Genomic DNA, 25,057 nt, shown 5'->3' on the forward strand with positions numbered 1-25,057 from the left:
TGCAGACCTCCTGACTCTGGGGTAGGAGTGGGGGAGGCAGGGGAGTAGTCCTATACACTGAAATTCTTAGCAGTGTCTGCATCTTGGCCTAAGTTGGTCCTTAATTGATCCTAATTAGCTATCTGTCACTATCGGGTAAACCTGTCACTTGAAAAAAGTGCATGGAGGCAGGAATGTGTCAGACATCTGACCTGATGAACAAGTTTCAAAAATCGTTCTCCGTCTTCCCTCCAAAAAACCTCTGCAGACGTTGGAAGATTTTGTCATTTATTTCATTGCATGCAATATTATAGCACCTATTTTTAATTGAAACAGATCCCGTAAACCTCTATTTTTGATGTTCCTTACAATGAATTTGTCTTTTCTGTTTCTGGTTCAGCATTCAAGCATGCCATCGTCTCACTATTCCACAGCTTCACAATGAACTCTAACTTCAGTGCCAATGGAAGTGTGGGAAACAACACTTCACAGGACGACGGTGGAGTCATCATTGCAGAATCAGTCGCCATCATTGTCATTGCTGTGTTGATCTGCCTGGGAAACCTGGTGATTGTTGTCACTCTTTACAAGAAATCCTACCTCCTGACTCCCAGCAACAAGTTTGTCTTCAGTCTGACTCTTTCCAATTTTCTCCTATCTGTTCTGGTGCTCCCTTTCGTTATTGCAAGCTCCATCAAGCGTGAATGGATCTTTGGGGTGGTTTGGTGTAACTTCACTGCCCTGCTCTACATGCTTATCAGCTCAGCCAGCATGATGACCCTTGGAGTCATTGCAATAGATCGGTAAGACCTCTTTCATTAGCTACCCATAAAATTGAAATTCAGAGCATGAAAAATGGCACATCAGCCAGGCGAACTTCGTGTTAATTGTCTGGACTGGCAAGAGCTTGAAGTATTGTTTCAGCTGTAGATGGACTAAAGCAGAGCTAGGGGTGGGCAATAGAAGGGAGATGGAAGCAGTTAGTTATTGTGTTAGAAATTATGTAGGGTCAGAAGTTTAACTGGGAGACCACAAGATGCCAAAGTTCTGAACTGTCTGGTTCACACTAAGACGTTGAATTGGAAAGGGATGGAGTCAGTGGCAAGGCCAGGGAATTTGTGCTGGAGCCAAAGATGACTCAGTCTTCCCATTGTTTGGCTGGAGGAGAGTATGGCTCATTTGTGATTGAGTTTTGGGCAGAAAATCTGTTAGCAGAGATGCTGAGAGGTGGCAGTGGAGAATCAGAGCCCCAATGTCATTAGCGTAATGTGAAAGCAGCCTCCCTGACTGAGATCCAGTGAAAGCATGTAGATACAGAAAAGGAAGGGCCACTGATCCATCCTGAAGTATTAGTGTGCGGCTGGAAGGAGAAGCGATATCTAGAGATGAAATGGGTGCAGTCAGATGAGAATGGAAAAGCAGCAAAACAAAGTGAGCAAAATGGGGAGCAGAGGGTGAAGGGAACAAATGGGTAATCATAGAAAAAATAACCTTGAATCAGTTTCTTTTAAGTATATACTTGACTCGAAGTAGCTTTGTTCCTACACATTTCCTAGTGTAGAATGCAATGGGAAACCGAGCGATGTGTTTCCTGCAACTTGCCTGATCACCTCCATGGGGTGGATATGAATTTTCAAGCGATTTTCTCTCCAAATTTATACTTAATGTTAAAAAGAACCATTTTTTTGAAAAGAAAGTTGAAAAATGAAACCTAGTTAACCCTTTTAATGCCTCTCATTAGAAATAACTAGCAATTTATTTTAGCAGCTTCTCTGAGTCAGTTGATTTGAAATGGTGAGTAGCTGATCCATACAAACCAGTTCAGTTTAGTCACTTTTCTGCGCTGCATTCACTAATCTAATTTCAGTTGGGACAGCACTAGTGGAGCTAGAATTGAGGAGAAATCCTTTTAGTTCCCCGTGCCTGATCATTTTCTATTCTCCTCTGCTGGAAACGCAGGTGTGCAAACGTTGTGTAGAGCCATGACTGGGTGCAACATTGAGGTGGGAAGTCATTCTCTACTGGAAAATAGGATGAGATTTATACTGTTGTGATGAGGAGATAGGAAGCTGTGAGGGCTGGATAGAAAGCTAGTGATTGGTGGAGACAGGAGAGATTGACAAGGATGCCAGAGACAAAAAGATAAAGAGAATGTAAATAGTGGTGATCATGGCTAGGAAGGGTGCTAATGGCAGCCCATTAAGAGATAAGAATGTGTTATGGGCAGATAAGCAGTGTGTCAAAGGACAACCTGCAACAGGTAACAGATGGCCCTAGTTGGGTGGAAGGAGGGGAGATGATGGTGAGGGAAAAGAGATGGAAAACAAAATAAAAATTGAAAATGCAACAATGGAAGAAATGAAAATCTTTTTAAAAAAATAAATAAATTGATAGAAATGGGGTGAAAGTGGAGGAAAGAGTTCATGGTCTGAAGTTGTTGAACTCCAAAGTTCAGTCCGGAATCCTGTAACGTGTCTAATCAGAAGATGAGATGCTGTCCCTCCAGTTTGGGCTTCACTGGAACATTGCAACCGGCCAAGGATGGACATGTGGACAGGAGAGCAGGATGCTGTGTTGAAATGGCAAGCGACAGGAAGGTTTGGATCCTGCTTACGGACAGAAGTGCAAAATGGCAACCCAGTCCGCATTTGGTTTCTCTGATGCAGACTAGACCGCATTGGGAGCAGCGAATGCAATAGACCAGATTAAAGGAGGTGCACATGAAGCACTGCTTCACCTGGGCACTGGGCTGGTGAGCGGGGAGGAGGTAAAGGAGTAGGTGTTGCACTCTCTGTGATTGCATGGGAAGGTGCAGTGGGCAGGGAATGGAGTGTTGGGTGTGATGGAGGAGTGGAGCAGGTGTCCTGGAAGGAACACCTCACCCCCTTTTCACGATTCCTTCCCATGCAATCGCAGGAGGTGCAGCACCTGCCACTTTACCTCCTTTCTGCTCACCATCCAAGGGCCCAGACATTTGTTTCAGGTGAAGCAGTGCTTCAAGTGCACCTCCTTTAATCTGGTCTATTGCATTCACTGCTCCCAATGTGACCTACTCTCCATTGGAGACCAAACACAGACAAGGTGACTGCTTTGCAGAACACCTTCAGTCCATCCACAAGCAGGGCCCAGACTTCCCTGTCACTTGCCATTACAGCACACCGTCGTGTTCTTGTGTCCACATGTCCGTCCTTGACCTGTTACAATGTTCTAGTGAAACCCAACACAAACCAGAGGAACAGCAGCTGATCCTCCGATTAGGTACTTTACAGCCTTCCGGACTTAACATTGAGTTCGACAGTTTCAGACTGTGAACACTCTCCTCCACCTTCACACCATTTCCATCCATTTCGTCCATTGTTTCTTTTTTCATTTTTAAAATGTTGCTTTCCATCCTTTTTCCCTTGGTACCATCTCCCCCTCCCTACACCGCACTAGGGCCATCTGTTACATGTCTCTGGTTGTCCTTTGACACTCTGCTCAGCTTTGTACTGCCATTTACACATTCTGATCTCTTAATGGGCTGCTATCAGCACCCTTCTTAGCCATCACCACCATTTACATTTCCTTTGTCTTTTTATTCATTACATCTTTGTCAATCTCTCCTGTCTCCACCACTGGCTCTCTATTGACACGCTAGGAAGCCCCACACCCTCCTCCTCGCAACAACAGTATCAATCTCATCCTGTTTTCTATTATCCTCAGCTCTGATGAAGGGTCATCCAGACTTAGCGTTGGCTCTGTTCTCTCTCCACAGATGCTGTCAGACTGGCTGAGATTTTCCAGCATTTTCCTGTTTTTGTTGGAGTTATTTTTTACGCCTGTAAATGAGAATTGTCCCCGAGTAACCTAGTGGCACATGGATGCCTGGCATCTGTGAACCTATACACTTGAGCAGTGAATGGCCTTGGCAAGTGAGAGATAAGAAAAATAATGGAGAAAAAAGGGTGGAAAAGGAATGTAAATGACATGGAACTGGTTAAAAGCAAATCCCCCGAGTGCTATTGTTTTCCTCATTGTGACCTTATTGTGTTTGATGTTTCTAAACTGGTCAGTTAATGGCATAGCTCCCTGCAAGGAGCTAGTCTTGCAGGGAAAACACACTGTTCTCTTGTCAGTTTCTGCCTGGTTTTGTAAGAAGCAAGAGGATTCTCCCTCTCTCTCTGGGGGGTGCTGTTTGGGACCTTCCAGGAGAAATAGGTCCCTCTCTCTCTCTCTCCAGAGGTGTTTTGGAGGCTCGAGGACTGGTAGCCCAAACTCGAGCACGTAAGCCTGTGAGTTGCTAACTGATTTTGAAGAGGAGTCTCCAAGTCTATAAGAGGAATATTGCTTGAATTGGAACTAATAGAGACAGACTAGCAGTTAAGAATTGTACTTTGTCATAATTGAATATTTCAATTGGTAAAAGTTAAGCTAATTCATTTGTTATAGTTAAATTGTATTATTAAAATCAAAGTTTGTTTTGCTAAAAGCTTCCTAGCGTGTCAATAGAATCACACCTAGAGTAAAACACACTAATGCCAAAAATAGAAAAAAACTGTTGGGGTCTAGTCGGGCTACATAACATACTTTGGTGTTTCTGATCTGTACCGTAACATTGCAGAAGTTAACAGGCGAGGGAGAGTTGAATTAACAGCAATTAGCAATATATTTGGAAAGCTGGTAGTTTCAGTGGTAAATGTGTCTGGGTGAAACAATGCAATTCACTAACTCTTCCAACCTGTGACCTGAACAACTGATGCTAAAAACTTATTCGTAATTGTAAAAGACTAAAATAAAGAAAAACTTAATTATGTTCTTTGACTTTTGATTAAGAGGCGAAGTTGACAACTTGTAAGGCTATTTGTATGAGTTTCACTAGTTGCACTTCAAAAGCTGTTTAAATTTAGTTGGGCAAATGTACTCCGATAGCATCAGTGAGCTGGTAACATGAATGGTTAGTTATTTCAATCCCTCTCCCTCGCTGGTAGCAAGTTTTGATCAGCACTTTCTTGCATCAGTAAAAGGAATCCCTAAACTCTGGTAGTGGAGGGATTTGAGTTGTTTCACCCATTGGTGCTTTAATTGTTTGAACATGAGAGCAGGGAGTTAGTTTTGATTCACATTGATTTCCGACGCTTATTCCCTCAAAACACTTAGTTGGTTGATGCTGTGCTGCTGGTTAGTGGGAAAATGCTATAGCCTGGATTTTCCAGTCGATGATGAAACAAGACAACTGCTGAAGACTTTGAAGAAAGCTACTCTGAGAGATTGAGCGATCTCTGATCAAGAGCTTTATCTTTCTCTGTGTACAATTGATTGTGTGGAAATGCCGGCGTTGGACTGGGGTAAACACAGTAAGAAGTCTCACAACACCAGGTTAAAGTCCAACAGGTTTATTTGGTAGCACAAACCACTAGCTTTCGGAGCGCTGCCCCTTCATCAGGTAAGTGGGAATTCTGTTCACAAATAGGGCATATAAAGACACAAACTCAATTTACAAAATAATGGTTTGAATGCAAGTCTTTACAGGTAATCAAGTCTTAAAGGTACAGACAATGTGAGTGGAGAGAGGGTTAAGCGCAGGTTAAAGAGATGTGTATTGTCTCCAGCCAGGACAGTTGGTGAGATTTTGCAAGCCCAGGCAAATCATGGGGGTTACAGATAGTGTGACATGAACCCAAGGTCCCGGTTGAGGCCATCCTCGTGTGCGAACTTGGCTATCAGTCTCTGCTCAGCGACTCTGTGCTGTCGTGTGTCGTGAAGGCCGCCTTGGAGAACGCTTACCCGAAGATCAGAGACCGAATGCCCGTGACCGCTGACGTGTTCCCCAACAGGAAGAGAACGCTCTTGCTTGGTGATTGTTAAGCGGTGTTCATTCATCCATTGTCGTAGTGTTTGCATGGTCTCCCCAATGTACCATGCCTTGGGACATCCTTTCCTGCAGCGTGACAGATAGGCAATGTTGGCCGAGTTGCCTGGTACATGTTACCGTGTACCTGGTGGATAGTGTTCTCACGTGAGATGATGGCATCCGTGTCGATGATCCGGCACGTCTTGCAGAGGTTGCTGTGGCAGGGTTGTGTGGTGTCGTGGTCACTGTTCTCTTGAAGGCTGGGTAGTTTGCTGCGGACAATGGTCTGTTTGAGGTTGTGCGGTTGTTTGAAGGCAAGAAGTGGGGGTGTGGGGATGGCCTTGGCGAGATGTTCGTCTTCATCAGTGACATGTTGAAGGCTCCGGAGAGGATGTCGTAGCTTCTCTGCTCTGGGGAAGTACTGGATGACGAAGGGTACTCTGTCCGCCGTGTCCCGTGTTTGTCTTCTGAGGAGTTCTGACGTGCCACAGCGAAAAACCGCACATAAAAACAGGATATGGCGCTCGACTCATCGATCAACAGTTCTGACGTGCCACAGCAAAAAACCGCACCAACCTCCTCAGAAGACAAACACGGGACACGGCGGACAGAGTACCCTTCGTCATCCAGTACTTTCCCGGAGTGGAGAAGCTACGACATCTTCTCCGGAGCCTTCAACATGTCATTGATGAAGACGAACATCTCATCAAGGCCATTCCCACACCCCCACTTCTTGCCATCAAACAATCGCACAACCTCAAACAGACCATTGTCCGCAGCAAACTACCCAGCCTTCAGGAGAACAGTGGCGACACCACACAACCCCGCCACAGCAACCTCTGCAAGACGTGCCGGATCATCAACACGGATGCCATCATCTCACGTGCGAACACCATCCACCAGGTAGACGGCACATACACTTGCAACCCGGCCAACGTTATCTACCTGATACGCTGCAGGAAAGGATGACCCAAGGCATGGTACATTGGGGAGACCATGCAGACACGATGACAATGGATGAATGAACACCGCTCGACAATCACCAGGCAAGAGTGTTCTCTTCCTGTTGGGGAACACGTCAGCGGTCACGGGCATTTGGTCTCTGATCTTCGGGTAAGCGTTCTCCAAGGCGGCCTTCACGACACACGACAGCGCAGAGTCGCTGAGCAGAGACTGATAGCCAAGTTCCGCATACATGAGGACGGCCTCAACTGGGGTCTTGGATTCATGTCACACTATCTGTAACTCCCATGACTTGCCTGGACTTTCAAAATCTCACTAACTGTCCTGGCTGGAAACAATATACATCTCTTTAACCTGTGCTTAACCCTCTCTCCACTCACATTGTCTGTACCTTTAAAACTTGATTACCTGTAAAGACTTGCATTCAAACCATTATTTTGTAAATTGAGTTTGTGTCTTTATACACCCTGTTTGTGAACAGAACTCCCACTTACTTGATGAAGGAGCAGTGCTCCGAAAGCTAGTGGCTTGTGCTACCAAATAAACCTGTTGGACTTTAACCTGGTGTTGTGAGACTTCTTACTGTACAATTGGTTGTTACATTGTTTAGTGCGGATTCCTGGCATGGAGTTGCAATGAAGTCCTCAATCTGTCCAAAGAGCCAATCACATTTAAAAACTTTCACAGTCAGCCAGGAAATGAAATGCACTAAAATTGAATCTTTTTTTAAAAAATTGAGAAGCAAGATTGATAGACACTGTGTGTGTGAAGGTATCAAGAACAAACACTCCCAAGTTTTATTTTTAAAAAATAAAATCAACTTGAATGCAATCTAGAAATCAATGATAATGGTGACATTTAACAACACCATGCAAATACAAATGATTTTTTTCTGGACTAAGACATTGTTCATTAACAGCAGTTAATACCCAGATCATAGTGTAAAAAAACCGTTACAGCTCACTGAATAAGGAACTTTTTCTGAGGTTTCTAACGATGATATGGGAGCAATAAAGGGGACAAACTACCAGATTTATTGACTTTACCGATTGTCAGCTCTGAGGGTCCACTGTGCAGCCTGTCGCAGGGCAGTGATGACAGATCACAACCACAGGATTTCTGAGCCAATGTGTGCTTGCACTAAATCCTGAAGTTGGGATCAGATTCAGAGGAATAAGGACGGTGTAGGTTGATTTGATTTATTATTGTCACATGTATTGGGATACAATGAAAAGTATTGTTTCTTGCGAGCCATACAGACAAAGCATACCGTTCATAGAGTACGTAGGGGAGAAGGAAAGGAGAGAGTCCAGAGGGCTGACAGTCGGCTATCAGGAATCCTGCAAACTCCAGACCAGGGTCTATCGGTGCGACACTTCTCCATTTTCACCTTTCTTTTCAAATAGAATTGCCTGTATATTTTGTCAATGATTCGGGACCAGAACTATGTTCTTGTAGAGAATAAACCTGATTTAAAAGTAAATATCTGAACTAAATTGAAATTGCAATATTGAGTTTCAATTGTTACTATTTCATTAACTTCAGCTCAAATATGTTTGCTATAATTATTAGGTTTTAGTGGCTTCACTAGGATTTTCTGTGCAAATAGCAAAGATAGTAGTTTTGTGATTTGATTTGTTGAGTAAAATGGGTGGCACAGTGGTTAGCACTGCTGCCTCACAGTGCCAGGGACCCGGGTTCAATTCCGGCCTTGGATAACTATCTGTGTGGAGTTTGCACATTCCCCCCATGTCTGCATGGGTTTCTTCCGGGTGCTCCGGTTTCCTCCCACGGTCCAAAAGATGTGCGGGTTTGGCCATGTTAAATGGACCATTCGTGTCAGGGGGATTAGCAGGGCAAATACGTGAGGTTATGGAGATAGGGCCTGGGTGGGATTATTGTCAGTGCAGGCTTGATGGGCCAAATGACCTCCGCCTGCACTGTAGGGATTCTATGAGTATGGCTGAAATGTTTTTGTCCCTTTGTTCAATGCAGGTACTATGCTGTTGTTTATCCAATGGTATATCCCATGAAAATAACCGGGAATCGTGCTGTCGTTGTGATTGCATACGTGTGGCTGCACTCGCTGATTGGATGTCTTCCTCCTCTCTTTGGCTGGTCTGCATTTGAGTTTGACCAATTCAAGTGGATCTGCATAGCTGCGTGGTACAAAGAACTAGGTTACACTGCCTTCTGGCAGATTTGGTGTGCACTGTTGCCATTTTTAGCCATGGTCATTTGCTACGGCTTTATATTCCGTGTGGCCAGGCTGAAAGCCCGGAAAGTCCACTGTGGAACTATTATAGTCGTGCAAGAAGAATCCAGTAAGGACAGGAGAAAAAATTCCAACACTTCTACCTCTTCATCAGGGAGCAGAAAGAACAACATCAATAACATAGTTTATTCAGCCAATCAATGCAAAGCCTTGACAACTATATTGATTGTGATTGGTGCTTTTGTTGTCACATGGGGCCCCTACATGATAGTGATTAGCACAGAGGCACTTCACGGAAAAGGCAGTGTCTCTCCAGGAGTGGAGACACTGGTAGTATGGCTATCCTTTACTAGTGCAATTTGTCATCCACTTATCTATGGACTGTGGAATAAAACAGTGCGCAGAGAGCTGCTGGGGATGTGCTTTGGTGACAGATACTACAGGGATTCATTTATTCAACGTCAGAGGACTTCCAGGTTATTCAGCATCTCCAATCGCATCACAGGTAACCCAGGGAAAGGGAGTGGGTGAAATGCTTCTACTGATGACTGCATCATGAAAATATGTGTTTATTGTCATTTGCTTTTTCATACTTGCCATGTTGATCATAAGTTGCTGCTAGTGGGGAATAACTAAGGCTGTCAGAAATTTGAAGAGGTTAAACTGCTCTCTGTGCCTCTTGTTTGCAAGAGTCTGCTTCACCAGTTTAGTCTGCTTCACCAATTTCACATGGATTTTATTGCAGTTGAAATTGAACAGCCACCTGTTATCCTTTAATCTAGACACAGTGAGCATCAATAAATAGGTTTCTGAAATGTTAAATTATCTAGACCCTGTATAGAGCTTGCTTATTCCCAGTATGTCAAATCTCTCACTAAAAAGCCAAGCGGAATAAACAACATTCCCACAATTAATCGGGAGAAATCCTGCTGCAGTATGTTGTCATCCTGACTTGCAGCTAAGAGGAATATTGATGCTGCTCGGAAGGGGATTGGTGAGAGAGGGAGCTGAGAGGGTGACAATTTGCTGCGGTTCTGACTGACTACATGTCAAAATGACTGTAAAATTTGTTTTTAAGCAAGGAGTGAGTGCCTGGGTAGAATGTTTGTGCTTGTTGCAGGCTGGTGGCGTTGTCATGCTTTTACAATGACATGACAAAATAAATAAATCAGCAGCAGCAGGTTTCAGCTGCACCAGTTTATAAAATTTTAATTCCATATTCATGAGACTGATTGCTTTCTGAATTTGAATCCTCTTTGTTAACCCGTTCTGGTGTTGTAGTGTACATTCAGCTGTGGGGAAACTGTGAATGGAATCTGCTTTTCATATTCAACCATCATCCTTTAGCAAGAAGAGCCCAAGCACCTGTTTGAACTTCCCTGGGGATTGGTCCCTAACCAGTGGGTGTTTTCCAGCAGCTTGACATCATGTGGATATATTGTGTTTACTGATGTTGATGATGGATGTACTGCTGTAAACACCTTGTACTGCTGCACCGTAGGACTATCAGTGCACAGCCTCACTGTGTCATGTTTGTCTTTTGCCCTCTTTTCCACCCCCCCTCCCCACTCTAATCCCCTCTGCTCGGGGAGGGAGGGAGGAGACAAGATGAGGATACCTCACTTGGACTAGGGATATATTCCTTAATGACTGAAGTAAGTGCAGCACTGTGGGAACAGATAATCGCCATGCGTCCAGATAGCATGAACTCATAGGGCAGCGGATGGGGGGGAGAAAGCGGGCATTTGAAAGGATGTCGCTGGCCAATATGTCAGTTTTCCATCATCTTTCCTGCCGTCAGAAGTTTCATCAAGACATGGGAAGGCTAAACGTGGAAAACCACCTGATTTGTGAATAAAGCTAATTAAAGAAATTAAGAGCTGGTGGTGGGCCAGGATTTTGGTGGGGTGCACGGTTGCCAAGGGCAGACCAGGTATGTGGAGATGGCAGCACAGTGGTGAGCCATACCGTGGTGGATCCATAAACCGGAGCACAACTGAAAGAGGCACTCAGCCTTTGGCACATGGGTACCATCGGGTGTGCACAGGTTGTGGGGAGAATGTTCAAGTAAGTGCTTGTGTAGTGCAGGGGCAATGAGCATCTACACCCTGCTGGGGGAGGGGGAGAGCATGAGGGTCAGGAACACTCTATGACTATATTCTCAGCATAGGATCTGTCAGCAAGGGCAATGATGGATGGGTACTGGGATTCTCAAGGGCAATAAGGGATGGGCAACTTAAATGCTGGCCTAGCCAGCAAGGCTCGTTTCCCGTGAAATAATTTTTTTAAAAAAGCAAAGATGGAGCTACCTTGGGATATTGCTGAACCAGCACCCAGTGGACTGCGCCTAGAATCCTAGAGTGTAGAAGGAGGCCACTCGGCCCATCAAGTCTACACTGACCAAAATCCCACCCAGGCCCCCTCCCTATAACCCCATACACTTTCCCTAGCTAGTCTCCCTAACACTCAGGGCCAATCCACCTAACTCGCACATCTTTGGACTGTGGGAGGAACACAGTAAGAAGTCTCACAACACCAGGTTAAAGTCCAACAGGTTTATTTGATAGCAAATACCATTGTGGGAGGAAACCAGAGCACCCAGAGGAAACGCACGCATACACGGGGAGAACGTGCAGACTCCGCACAGACAGTGACCCAAGCCGGGAATTGAACTCGGGTCCCTGGCACTGTGAGGCAGCAGTGCTATCCACTGTGCAGGCTCTCCAGGCAGATGTTCATAGTGCTTCGTACCCTCAAGGTGCAAGACCTCACACATTGGAGCTCTACCCGCCATGCCTTCCCAGTAATCACTGTAATGTGGGATTTATTTGCCTCTTGAGTCTTTCTGAGAATCAGCTGCAGAGTTTGCTGGGGGTTTTTTTTTTCAGAATCTTGCAGGTTACTGGTATCCTTTGTGTAAGAGATGGACAGTACATTCATCTCAAAACACATAGGGTCTGCAGACACACAGGTTTTCATTGCCATCACTGGATCTCTCCAGGGACACATGGCCACGGATGTAACCATGGAAGAGGGGCAGGCAGTTGGGCTACGTGACCTCCTTGACCAAAGATCAGGAACTTGGTGCTGACTCCTTATACTCTCTTGGTTAAATCTGTAAAATAAAACAAACTAATCAAATCAATTGACAATCCCTTTGAAGAGGCACTGTCACAGAAACAAAATGCCAGAGGAATGGGCCAATGATTAAAAATAAAGGATCATTCATTTAAGACAGATGAGGAGAAATGTTTTCTGAGCCATGACTATCTGTAACTCTCTTGCTCAATAGGCAGTAGAAGCAGAGTCTTTGAATATTTTTAAGGTGGAGCTAGAGAGATTCTTGATTAACACGGAGTGAAAGGTTATCGAGGTAGGCAGGAATGTGGAGTTGAGGTTACAACCAGATCAACCAAGATCTTATTGAATGGTGGAGCAGGTTCGAAGGGCTGAGTGGCCTACTCCTGATTCTAATTCATATGTTATATAACTAAATCAAAATGTGGTTTTGAAGCTGATGATCTACTCCAGTCCCTGTGGTGCCCACTGATTGCAGAAGGCCTCAAGCAATCCAGTGGGCACTAAGTGATCCCACTCCAGGGACACCCGACCGTGAATATAGCCACAGAAGAGGGCAGAGAGTGGGGCTGGATGATCCCCTTGACCGCCTGCTGCCTGGACCTACTAATAACCAGCTTGGCCAAGTCCAGTAGCAGACTTACAAAGAGGTCGTCCTCCCGTTCGGCCCCTCTGCCCTGGGTGATCAAAGATCAGAACAATGGGGCTGACTCTTTAGAACAATGGGGCTGACTCTTTATCTGTGCTGTCCTTAAACAAACTATACCCAGCACTGTTTAACAACATAATCAACCAACCACTAACAATAATTAAATGATTAAATCTTTACCAGCATTCACCCAGTTCCTCCTGAATGCGCTTTGTCTGCTAATGTTCTTAGCCACCACAGCAGTTGATGCCTGCTTGTTGTAGGAGGGTGGCCTTCTCTATCCACCCTCTGGGAAAAAATGACTTCCCTTGTCCCCTTCACAGGCTCTGGAAAGACCTCCAGGTCAACAGAAGCTGCGGCAGCCCTGCCCCAGGCACCATCACTCTGCCTTCCCTTTTGGTTCACTGTTGCTTGCTTTCTTGAAGTTAAACATCAGCCATGGTAATAGTTGCTGTGGTGTATTTAAATCAAGCTAACACTTGCTCAATATTCCCTCCACTTCTAAATCCATGGCTGCTCATTAGTTGCCCAACCTGCCCTCCAGCCAATTAACATCTCCCCTCCAAGAAAATTGTGGCCTGAGACTCCCCTGAACTCCTTACAATAGTTGAGTACTACACAGCATGTATTTGCTGTTCCAGCATGGCTTTCAGAATGAGTTACCTGACTCTGGTGCTGTTTTAATAACTGCATTGTTGGTTTTTAAGCAGTTATCGATCTTTCCATTATTCAGGATTATAAAAGTGCTAAGAAATATAAACCATTCAAATAACTAATTTCAATAGATTATTTACAATATTACAGACATAAGAATTTTGTGGAGATGGAGTGATGCCATCTCCTATAGCTTGGAAAGATGCAGTTGCTATGGTGCGTTGCTAAGGCCTTAGTCTTCAGCTTGGCAAAAGTGTTATGCAAGTGATGATTCACTTCCATGTTTTACAAAGAATTCCTGTACAAATAACCATCCAAGTATTTGTAGGAATGATTAAAATTGGATTTGCCTGAGTGCATAAACCAGATGTTTGATTTTAAAAACCCCTTTATTGAATGTAACGTTACATTCTGTTGACTCTTTGGACAGATTTGGGATTGTCTCCTCATCTCACAGCCATGATGGCTGGTGGACAGTCATTAGGACACAGCAGTAGTACTGGAGATACAGGATTCAGCTTTTCTCAGGACTCAGGTAATTGCTCTCACTATTTGCAGTTGAGATTACTCTTGGCATTGTGCAAATCTGCTTTCTTTTAAAACTTTAAAACTCAATTTTAAAATTCTTACCTTGGTTTTCAAATCTCTCCATGGCCTTGCTCCTCCTCATCCCTTTAATCTACTCCAGCCTCTCAATCCTGAGATATCTGTGCTCCTCTCATTCAGACGTCTCGAGCATCCCTGGTTTTCAGCGCTCTGCCAATGGTGGTTGTGCCTTCATTTGCCTGGGCTCTTGGCTCTTGAATTCCTTCCCTCAGCCTCTCCGCCTCTATCTCGCTTTCCCCCTTTAAGAAGCACTTTAAAATCTAACTCTTTGACCATGCTCGGCTCAATGTCAAAGTTTTGCTTTACAATGCTCTTGTGAAGTGTCTTTGTTCATTTTATGATGTGAATGAAAGCGCTCTCTAAATACCAACTCGTTACTTTGTGTTGCAGAAATGATAAGCTCTGTTAAAGATTGTCAAACTACCATAACCATTTGTAAATGTAATAATGCGTGCATCATATACTTCACCATTTGAAATATCTTGCATGAAATTGTAGCTGGGATTTTTAAAGCATTTTGATATAGCTGTGTGATTTATTATTTAATAGAGCTTCAGATATCTGCCTGCTTGTCTGGAAAGCTTCACAGGAAATGCTCCAGGACCACGCAGGGTCAGAACTAACTGGGTCTGCTGGTAACTGGGGCATGACCCAGCTAAGGGTTACTGAAGAGTACAGGCTCTTGAATTTGGTGTGTTGTATAGTTTTCTTAGTACAAGTTTTATCCTTTATTTTTATTCTGCTGCTGACGTCATCTCTTCTTGATGGAGAGAAAGGAGGTGGTCTGTCCCCTGTCCTTTTTCTTCTACCCGCCTTTGCCTTTTCACTGGAAATCATAGGGTACCCTGTTTCATTTGGTTTTATCAATTACACTCTGTTCCCCTTTATTTTCCGCTAGTGTTCCTTGGCTTTTCCACAGAGTTGATGTATACCCAACAGAATTAAGAGACCAAACTTTCATTTGTCCCTTTAATGGCACCAAGCATTAGTGTTGTGGGATTTCTTATGAAAATAGGCTTACATGTTGAGCTTTTACTTCTGAGGCTTGGCTCAAACCAATGCTGAGTCACTCTAGTTCCGTGGGGACTCACATCAAAAAACAGACCATGATTTGTGGTGCACTCTGAGCCATATGGTTTTGGGTCTAATATTCTTTCAAGAAAACAACGTTTAATCTAGGTTGGCAGGAAGGAGTTCTGCATTTTCAGACATGCGATCCTTAGATGTGCTGAACCTACATCCTATCTTCTTGTTGCAGCTATTTAGTTGGAAAATCTTATTGTACTATTAGAACTCCTAGTCAACATTTTTCCATCAACCAGCGAATGAACTACTTATTCATTGCTGTTTGTGGAATCATTCTTGCTAAAGGTGCTCTGATTTATTAGATTAATTGTTCATCTATTTTAGAACATGGTTCAACTAAGGAGCCCTGATTTACTGGATAAATTATTAATGGAACTTGGTTCATGGAAACCATCTCTTTGGTATTCAATGTCACAAAATGCTGCTGTTCTTTCTTATATAAAACTATTTTAGGCACTGATGTCATGCTGTTGGAAGATTTCAATTCAGATGGAACTCACTATTCACACAACTATTGTTCAAATCGAAGGCGGAGTTCTGTGACAATTGATGAACTTCCAGAACCACAAGGTATTTATAAAGGTGCTTTGCACTTGTGTATATTTTTGCTGAATTAAATAGTTCAGCAATTAAATTTTTGTAGTTAGTTAATAAAATACCCAGAACGGTACTAGTGCATTTTCCTTTATGTATTTTTGTTGTTTCCCGTTAAATTTTTTTTGAGTATATTATGCAGCAAGGAGAATTTGTATAGCACTTGCTTGGCGAGAGTTTGTTATATCTAATAATTAGCACTATATTTGAAAACTTAAAAAATGCTTATTCTGAACAAGGATAAATGAGGTTCATAAAACTGATACCTGCAGTTCGTACTGATTTTTTTTGTGTAAACGTTGAGCATGTGGAAGAACTGGTGTATATTATTTGTATTAATGATGCTTTACTCTGTTGGAGCCTCAGACCACTGACAATCTCTATTTGGCCATCTACTTTATTCCATTGGAGCCTCAGACCACTGACAATCTCTATTTGACCATCTACTTCAACTTACTTTAACCTCTATCTAATCCTCTCCTCCTACTTTTATGACCTGGAGAGGGGCAGACTGCATTCTTAATGTTATATCTTTCCCCAACATTTGAGCCCCCTCCCACTGCCTTATTTTTGATGGAAGAAATTCTGCATTTCTGGTTGTGGTTAGAGACTGGATTTAACTTTGTTAATAGCCTTGAGTGTTTTTAAAGCTTGTTTTTCAAGAAACATGACTTCATTTTAGGAAAAATGAATTTCTGTCCTAAGGGTTGCTCAAACACTACCTCCAAATTCCTTGTTTCTGTGTATATAACTGCTCTCTGCCAATCAAATGGCAGCCCGAAATCCCTCTGCAGTAATAGCAGTTAATTGGTTGTTAAATGCTATAAAGTGCCTGAAATTGCGAAAGTGCTGTATAAAAGTCTTTCTTTACAGTTGGGAGCTCTGGCTGGCCTTTTTTGAAGATGGAATGGGGTTGTTAAGTAGAGACTTGGTGCAAGAGTGCCAACCGTAAAGAAAGACTTGATACAGCACCCATCGCAATCTCAGGCACTTTACACTCTAACAGTTATAGTCACTGTTGTAATGTGGGGAAGGGTTATTATATCACTGCTATATTTCCTCACACTACACCCAGACCTTGGGGTGGCACAGTGGTTAGCATTACTGTCTCACAGTGTCAGGGACCTAGGTTTGATTCCAGCCTTGGGTGACTGAGTCGAGTTTGCACGTTCTCCCCGTGTCTGCGTGGGTTTCCTCCAGGTGCTCCAGTTTCCTCCCACAGTCCAATGATGTGCAGGTTAGTCAGCTAGACCTCAGTTTAGTCAGGGAAAATGAGAAAATAACAGATATAAGTTATAAGCAGGTAGTCACACCGGGGCCTCAGAAGGAAGACAAGTGGGTCACAGTTAGGAAGGGTAAAAGTCATAAGGGTCATGTACCAGAAAGTACCCCAGTGGCAGTCTCCCATAATAGTAAGGGCTGGGCAACAGATGGGAGAGGGGAAGGGAGTGAGCAGTCAGTGGAGGGATCCCCTGTGGTTGCCCTCCAAAATAGGTATATTGTTTTGGATTCTGTGGAGGGGGATGACCCTCCAGGGGTAAGACGCGAAGACCAGATCACCTGCACAGAGACAGGCTCAGAGGCCCAGAAGGGAAAGAAGGGGATTAGGAAATAGTGGTGGGAGATGCGATGGTTAGAGGCACGGACAGACGGTTCTGCGGGCGCGAACGAGACTCCAGGATAGTAGTCTGCCTCCCTAGCCGGGGTACTGGATGTCTCCAAGAGGGTAGGAAGCATATTAAAAAGGGAAGGTAATCAAACAGATGTAATTGTACGCATTGGTGAAAATGACGTAGGTAGAAAGAGCAGGGGGGTCATACGAGAGCAATTTAGGGAGATGGGTGCTAGGCTAAAAAATAAGGCCTCCAGGGTAGCAATCTCTGGACTGCTCCCAGTGCCTAGTGCTAGTGAGGCCAGGAACAGGGAGATTCTACAATTGAACACGTGGCTAAAGGACTGGTGCAAGAGGGAGGGTTTCAAATTCATAGATAATTGGGAAGTCTTCATGAGAGGATGGCACTGTATGGAAAGGATGGGTTACACCTTAACTGGAAGGGCACAAATATCCAGGCTGGGAGTTTTGCTAGAGTGTTTCGGCAGGGTTTAAACTAGTGTGGCAGGGGGGTGGGGATCAAAACAGTAGGTCAGTAAGTACTGAGGCTGGGGTCGAGCTGGGGGCCAGGGCAAGGCTAGATAAGAGGAGCATTCTGGAGCAGGATGACCTGAGTGGGTCTGGAGTGCATCTGCTTCAATGCGAGGAGCGTAATGGGTAAGACAGACAAACTTAGGGCCTTAATGCTTACGCGGAATTTGGATGTGGTTGTGGTGACAGAGACATGGTTAAAAGAAGGACAGGACTAGCAGCTGAATATTCCGGGGTATAAGTGTTTTAGGCGAGACAGAGGAGGGGCTAAAAAAGGGGGGGGCGTAGCGGTATTAGTTAGGGTGCATATTACAGCGGTGCAGAGGGTGGACAATTTAGAGGGGTCATGCAATGAGTCGCTGTGGGTGGAGCTCAGAAACAGGAAAGGTGCAATCACTATGCTGGGGGTATACTACAGGCCACCCAACAGCCCACGGGAAGTGGAGGAACGGATATGTCAGGAGATTCTGGATATGTGCAGAAAAAATAGGGTTGTTGTAGTGGGAGACTTCAATTTCCCTGGTATAGACTGGAAAATGCTTAGGGCTGGGGGTCTGGATGGGGAGGAATTTGTAAAATGCGTACCGGAAGGTTCTTTGGAACAGTATGTAGATAGCCCAACTAGAGAGGGGGCTATACTGGATCTAGTTCTGGGAAATGAGCCCGGTCATGTCGTCAAAGTTTCGGTAGGGGAACATGTGGCAAATAGTGACCACAACTCTGTTAACTTTAGGATAGTAATGGACAAGGACAAGTGTTGTCCTAAGGGTAGGGTGCTAAATTGGGGGAAGGCTAACTATAGCTGGATTAGGCAGGAATTGGTGGCTGTTTGGGGGTAAGTCCACGTCTGGCATGTGGGAGTCTTTTAAGGAACAGTTGATAAGGCTGCAGGACAGGCATGTGCCTGTAAAAAGGAAGGATAGGAAAGGTAGGATTTGAGAGCCGTGGATAACCAGGGAAATTGAGGATCTGATCACAAAGAAAAGAGAGGCGTACGTTAGGTCCAGGCAACTGAAAACAGATGCAGCTCTGGAGGAATACAGAGAGAGTAGGAAAGAACTCAAACGGGGAGTTAGAAGGGCAAAAAGAGGTCATGAAATGTTCTTGGCAGGTAGGATTAAGGAGAATCCTAAGGCATTTTATTCATAAGTTAGGAACAAAAGAGTTGTCGGGGAAAACGTTGGACCTCTCGGGGACATAGGAGGGGAATTATGCTTAGAACCCAAGGGAATAGGGGAGATCCTAAATGAATACTTTGCATCGGTATTCACAAAGGAGAGGGACTTGTTGACTGGGAGTGTCTCAGAGGGAGGTGTTGACCCGTTAGAGAAAATCTCCATTACAAGGGAGGAAGTGTTAGGTTTTTTAGGTAACATTAAAACTGACAAATCCCCAGGGCCTGATGGCATCTATCCTAGACTGCTCAGGGAGACAAGAGATGTAATTGCTGGGCCTCTGACAGAAATCTTTGTCTCTTGATTGGACACAGGTGAGGTCCCAGAGGATTGGAGGATAGCAAATGTGGTACCGTTATTTAAGAAGGGTGGCAGGGATAACCCGGGTAATTATAGGCCAGTGAGCTTGACGTCTGTGGTGGGGAAGTTGTTGGAGAGGATTCTTAGAGACAGGATGTATGTGCATTTAGAATGGAACAATCTCATTAGTGACAGACAGCATGGTTTTGTAAGAGGTAGGTCATGCCTTACAAATTTGGTGGAGTTCTTTGAGGAAGTGACAAAAATGGTTGACGAAGAAAGGGCCGTGGATGTCGTCTATATGGATTTCAGTAAGGCATTTGACAAAGTCCCTCATGGCAGGTTGGTTAAGAAGGTTAAGGCTCATGGGATACAAGGAGAGGTGGCTAGATGGGTAGAAAACTGGCTTGGCCGCAGGAGACAGAGGGTGACAGTCGAAGGGTCTTTTTCCGGCTGGAGGTCTGTGACCAGTGGTGTTCCGCAGGGCTCTGTACTGGGACCTCTGCTATTTGTGATATATATAGACGATTTGGAAGAAGGTGTAACTGGTGTTATCAGCAAGTTTGCGGATGACACGAAGATGGCTGGACTTGTGGATAGCGATGAACATTGTCGGACAATACAGAAGGATATAGGCTGGAAAATTGGGCGGAGAAATGGCAGATGGAGTTTAATCCAGATAAATGCGAAGTGATGCATTTTGGAAGAACTAATGTAGGGGGGAGTTATACAATAAATGGCAGAGCCATCAAGAGTATAGAAACACAGAGGGACCTAGGTGTGCAAGTCCATAAATCCTTGAAGGTGGCAGCACAGGTGGAGAAGGTGGTGAAGAAGGCATATGATATGCTTGCCTTTATAGGACGGGGTATAGAGTATAAAAGCTGGAGTCTGATGTTGCAGCTGTATAGAACGCTGGTTAGGCCACATTTGGAGTACTGCGTCCAGTTCTGGTCGCCGCACTACCAGAAGGACGTGGAGGCTTTAGAGAGAGTGCAGAGAAAGTTTACCAGAATGTTGCCTGGTATGGAGGGTCTCAGCTATGAGGAGAGATTGGGTAAACTGGGCTTGTTCTCCCTGGAAAGACGGAGAATGAGGGGAGACCTAATAGAGGTGTACAAAATTATGAAGGGTATAGATAGGGTGAACAGTGGGAAGCTTCTTCCCAGGTCGGAGGTGACGATCACAAGGGGTCACGGGCTCAAGGTGAGAGGGGCGAGGTATAACTCAGATATGAGAGGGACGTTTTTTACACAGAGAATGGTGGGGGCCTGGAATGAGCTGCCAAGTAGGGTGATGGAGGCAGACACGCTGGCATTGTTTCAGACTTACCTGGATAATCACAGGAGCAGTCTGGGAATGGAGGGATACAAACGAATGGTCTAGTTGGACCAATGAGCGACACAGGCTTGGAGGGCCGAAGGGCCTGTTTCCTGTGCTGTACTGTTCTTTGTTAGGTGGCTTGGCCATGCTAAATTGCCCTTAGTGTCTAAAAGATGTGTAGGTGAGGTGGATTAACTATGGTAAATGTGCGGGGTTATGAGGATAGGTTGAAGGGAAGGGCCGAGGTGGGATGCTCTTTCGGAGAGTCAGTGCAGACATGATAGGCTGGGTGGCCTCTTGCTGCACTGTAGAGATTCTATGAATTCCTCCCACTATGCACACCAAGCCACATTGCTTCCAAACTCTAGCATCCAACATGAAGGATGTTGCTAAGGATCCTTACCCTGCCATTTCTGTTTGAGGACACAATTGACGTGATGTACCAATGTGCTTGGATGGCTTGTTAACGACATGTCCAATATTCACAAGGGAGACATGACACGTAGGCAAAGTATTGTGAAAGTTAGCATTGAATTTTCTTTTGGTCAAAAACATCCTACGTGCCCCAAAACTCATTTCATGATATGATCCTGGGCATCCCCATTTAAAACACATTCTAATAGCACATTTCATTTTAGCATGATTTGCAAATGAGTCATTCTCTGTCCATTTTTATTGAGCAGTAATATGGTTTCTGTGCATGCTCAGTCTTTTAAAAGACTATCTGTTGCCTGCCACTTCTCCCACCCAACTCTTCCCTGAACTTCCCACTTGCTGACCCTCCCACTCATCACCCCTTCCCCAATCTTCCTGCTCAGCCCCCCATCCCAACCCTTCCATTCATCTCTCCCGAACTTTCTCTCGGCTTCCTGTCCCTCTTCCCAAGCCCTTGATGGCTAAGGATATGGGCAGTGAGAGGGAGGGAGTGAGCAGGGCAGGTCATGGAAAGCAGTGAGCGGGAGGATCAGGGAAGGAGCACAAGGGTCAACAAGCTGGGGTGCTAGAGGAGAGAAACAATGAGCAAGAGGGAGTAGAGAGTCGACCAAGTGGAGGACTGGGGGAAGGAAGCTAATAGTGTATTAGGACATCATGGTGACACAGTGGTTAGCACTGCTGACTCACAGTGCCAGGGACTTGGGTTCAATTCAGGTCTTGGGTGACTTGTCTGTGTGGAGTTTGCACGTTCTCACCGTGTCTGCGTGGGTTTCCTCCAGGTGCTCCCATTTCCTCCCACAGTCCAAAGATGTGTGGATTAGGTGGATTAGCTATGCTAAATTGCCCCTTAGTGTTGGGGGATTAGCAGGGTAAATGTGTGGGGTTACGGAGATAAGGCCTGGGTGGGATTGTGGTCAGTGCAGACTTGATGGGTTAAATGGCCTCCTGCACTGTAGGGATTCTATGATTCTTAAGCTGCGAGCTGGAGGAGCAGTTTTGGGTCAGTTGGGATCAAGCCAGCAAGTAGGTGTTTATTGTACAAATTAAGGGTTAGGAACATGACCCACACTTATTACACATCATCTTACAGCAATGTGATTTTCATTTAGTGTATTTTTACTTAGCACAGCCGGTTTAGGAACATATTAGGAGTGCTAAATGAGGGAAAATGTATTCATAGCAATCTAATGAATGGACTGATCTCAGATTTTTGTATGGAAACCAAATAATTCCTTTGAGAACTTTTCAGTTGGTCAACTGGTTCTATGTACAAATAATTACTGATAAATCCATTGGGTTGCCTAAGATGGAGTACAAACCCCTTCCCCAGGGACCCATCCCACTTAGCTACATCAAGGGCTTAAGCTTGGAGGCCTTAAGGATGCAGATGCACTGTGGGAACCTACCAGTAAAGAACTGGTAAGATTCTCCATCTATCGTTAATCTACACATTTATGCATTGGTTGCAGGGTTAACTATATAGCTGTGTGATTACAATTCCATTTCCTAGTGACAGATGTATTCCTCTGAATTTCATGTCTCACCTTTCTGGCTGACCAATAATGATCTGGCATGCTGTGGGCTTGCCTGTCTCAGATATAGTATTCAGAGAGAATTGGGTGTTCTCATTACAGGAAATACAGCAAGTTAGGCAGGGGGTCGGAATACAAGAATAAGGAAGTCTTGCTACAATTATGCAGGACTTTAGTAATGCCGCACCTGGACTATTGTCAGTTTTGGTCTCCATGCATAGTATTGTGCCACAGAGATTTGAGTGTCCTCATACAAGAAACACAAAGTTAGCATGCATCCACGCACAACAAGCAGTTTGGAAGACAAATGGCATATTACCTTAATTGCAAGGGGGTTGGAGTGCAAAAATAAGGAAGTCTTTCTACAATGGTACAGGACTTTAATGCCACACCTGGACGATTGTGACAGAGGAAAGGTATACTCCCATCAGAGGCAGTACTGAGAATGTTCACTAAATTCCTTGGGATGAGGAGAGATCGAGTAGAATGGGCCCGTACTCTGGAGTGCAGAAGAATATGTGGTAATTGTTTTGAAATTATTTAAGATTCCAAGAGGGTTGACAGAGGGGAAATGCTGGCCAGAATTTAGTGCTGGTGGTGGGGACCTGCTACAGGCCCCGAAAGTGGCAGGGGTTGGGGTGAGGTACCTGCTCCAGCAATGAGTGTGATCCAAATAGTATTAAAGGATGACCACCTGACCCCAACAGTGCTGATATAGGACACCCCAGCAGGAGGTCACCATGGTTTACCTGGTGATCTTCCCACTGGTTAAATGCCTGGGGAGGCCTTAATTGGCCCCTTAAGTGACTCAATTGGGCTGTGGGCAGCAGGACTGTCTGCCACCTTACCAGCTGCTGGTTATAGATGGCGGGATGGTAACACCACACTTTCACTTTCCTGTGCCATCAATGGGACCCCCTTCCTTGTAGCTTATTTTCAAAGAGCTGGTAAAATCCAGTCTGCTGTTTTCCCTTTAGCCAGAGTCTCTACAATATGAGATCTTCGCTGGAATTCTAAAGCCCTGCCCGCCACGGAATCAGAGTGGGCGAGAGATGGACATGTCCAGTCTGGCTCAAGCGAAGCTGTAAAATCTCACCCAATGTCTCAGGATAAGGGGTTGATTTATTTAAGACTGAGACAAGTAGGAATTTCTTCAGAGGGTTGTGAATCTTTGGTATTCTTTACCACTTAGGGGGCTGTGACGCTCAGTCCAAGGTTAAGATAGATTTTTTGACACTGGAATACAGGCAGAGAAAAGTGAGAGTTGAGGTCAAATATCTCATTATGGCAGAGCAAATTCGGGATCATATGGCCTACTCCTGATAAGGCAAACTGGGTGCCTGGAACTCCCCAAGGGTGGCCCAGTGAGCAACACAATTCAGCATAGAGTGTGCATTGCCACTAACCTGACTGCAGTATGGATGTGTACCCAGCCCCAATTAATACTCATTTAGTTGGGGTGCAGTTTGAGCAGCACATCCTTGCTTATCTGCAACTTCAACATTAAGATAAAAGCAAAATGCTGGAAAATCTCAGCAGGTCTGACAGCATGTGTGGAGAGAGAATAGAGCCAACGTTTCGAGTCTAGATCACCCTTCATCATCTAGACTCGAAACATTGGCTCTATTCTCTCTCCAATGCTGCTGTCAGACTTGCTGAGATTTTCCAGCATTTTGTTTTTGGGTATCAAATACATTGGTGTGCGTGCTATTATTCCCGCTTTTGCAATATGTCTTCCGTCAGCCACATGGCTGACAGGTCAATGCATATTACGCTGGACACCTTTATACTATAACTATAACCACATTGGCATATTACTATAGTTGATGTGGGAGCAGGCACAACTAAGACAACTGAAGAATAGTTTGTCCCTTCTCAGTCTGTGCTGATGTCAGGAGATACCAGGACTTACCCTGAATGGTTTTGATTTGAGAACGGTGAAAAGGTTTTATTTCACCTTTGGGAAAATTACAGTGGTTAGCCCATTGTTCAGGTCGATGGATAGACCACAATAAATTCTCAGGTAAGTGTGAAGAACAAAAGGAGCAGATCAATTCTTTCAGCTAGCTAGATGTGGGAACAATACTGTTGCAAGGAATTTAGGGTATCAGGGAGGGAAAAGAAAATTAGCAAGAAGTCAAAAGATACTGATCTGAGATTATGTTGGGATAAAAATGCTTTTAATTCAATCTTGTTCCTTTGCAGAGGAAGCTGATCAATCTTCAGTCCTGCAAATCAAAGCAGATGTGCACAAAACTCTGGATAATTTTGCTGCCAGTTTGGCCAAAGCTATTGAGACGGATGCCAAAATGAGCCTTTTTGGAGAGAGTGGTTTACCTGGAGATTTGTTTACTATTATTAAAACTGTGCCTGGAGGTACCAGCAAAGGAAACAAAATTTCTGCAGGTCAGAGATTGAGGCTGGAGAGTATTGATGAAGGAATCGTTAATGATGGCACAGAGGAAGATAGTGCTTGAGGATTGAAACATACTTGC

General features: G+C 44.6%; 1 protein-coding gene across 1 annotated transcript; it reads left to right on the plus strand.

Annotated features, from left to right (window-relative positions):
* The first annotated feature begins 420 nt into the window (after nt 1-420).
* Nucleotides 421-25,039, plus strand: gpr161b (G protein-coupled receptor 161b). Its single transcript, XM_078232637.1, has 5 exons — nt 421-782; nt 8,768-9,492; nt 13,799-13,903; nt 15,514-15,630; nt 24,768-25,039. Exons 1-5 carry the CDS (start codon nt 421-423, stop codon nt 25,037-25,039), a joined length of 1,581 nt encoding a protein of 526 aa, XP_078088763.1.
* Nucleotides 25,040-25,057: the final 18 nt, after the last annotated feature.

The sequence above is a fragment of the Mustelus asterias genome, chromosome 17, assembly GCF_964213995.1.
Source record: "Mustelus asterias chromosome 17, sMusAst1.hap1.1, whole genome shotgun sequence".
NCBI classification, from domain to species: Eukaryota; Metazoa; Chordata; class Chondrichthyes; order Carcharhiniformes; family Triakidae; genus Mustelus; species Mustelus asterias.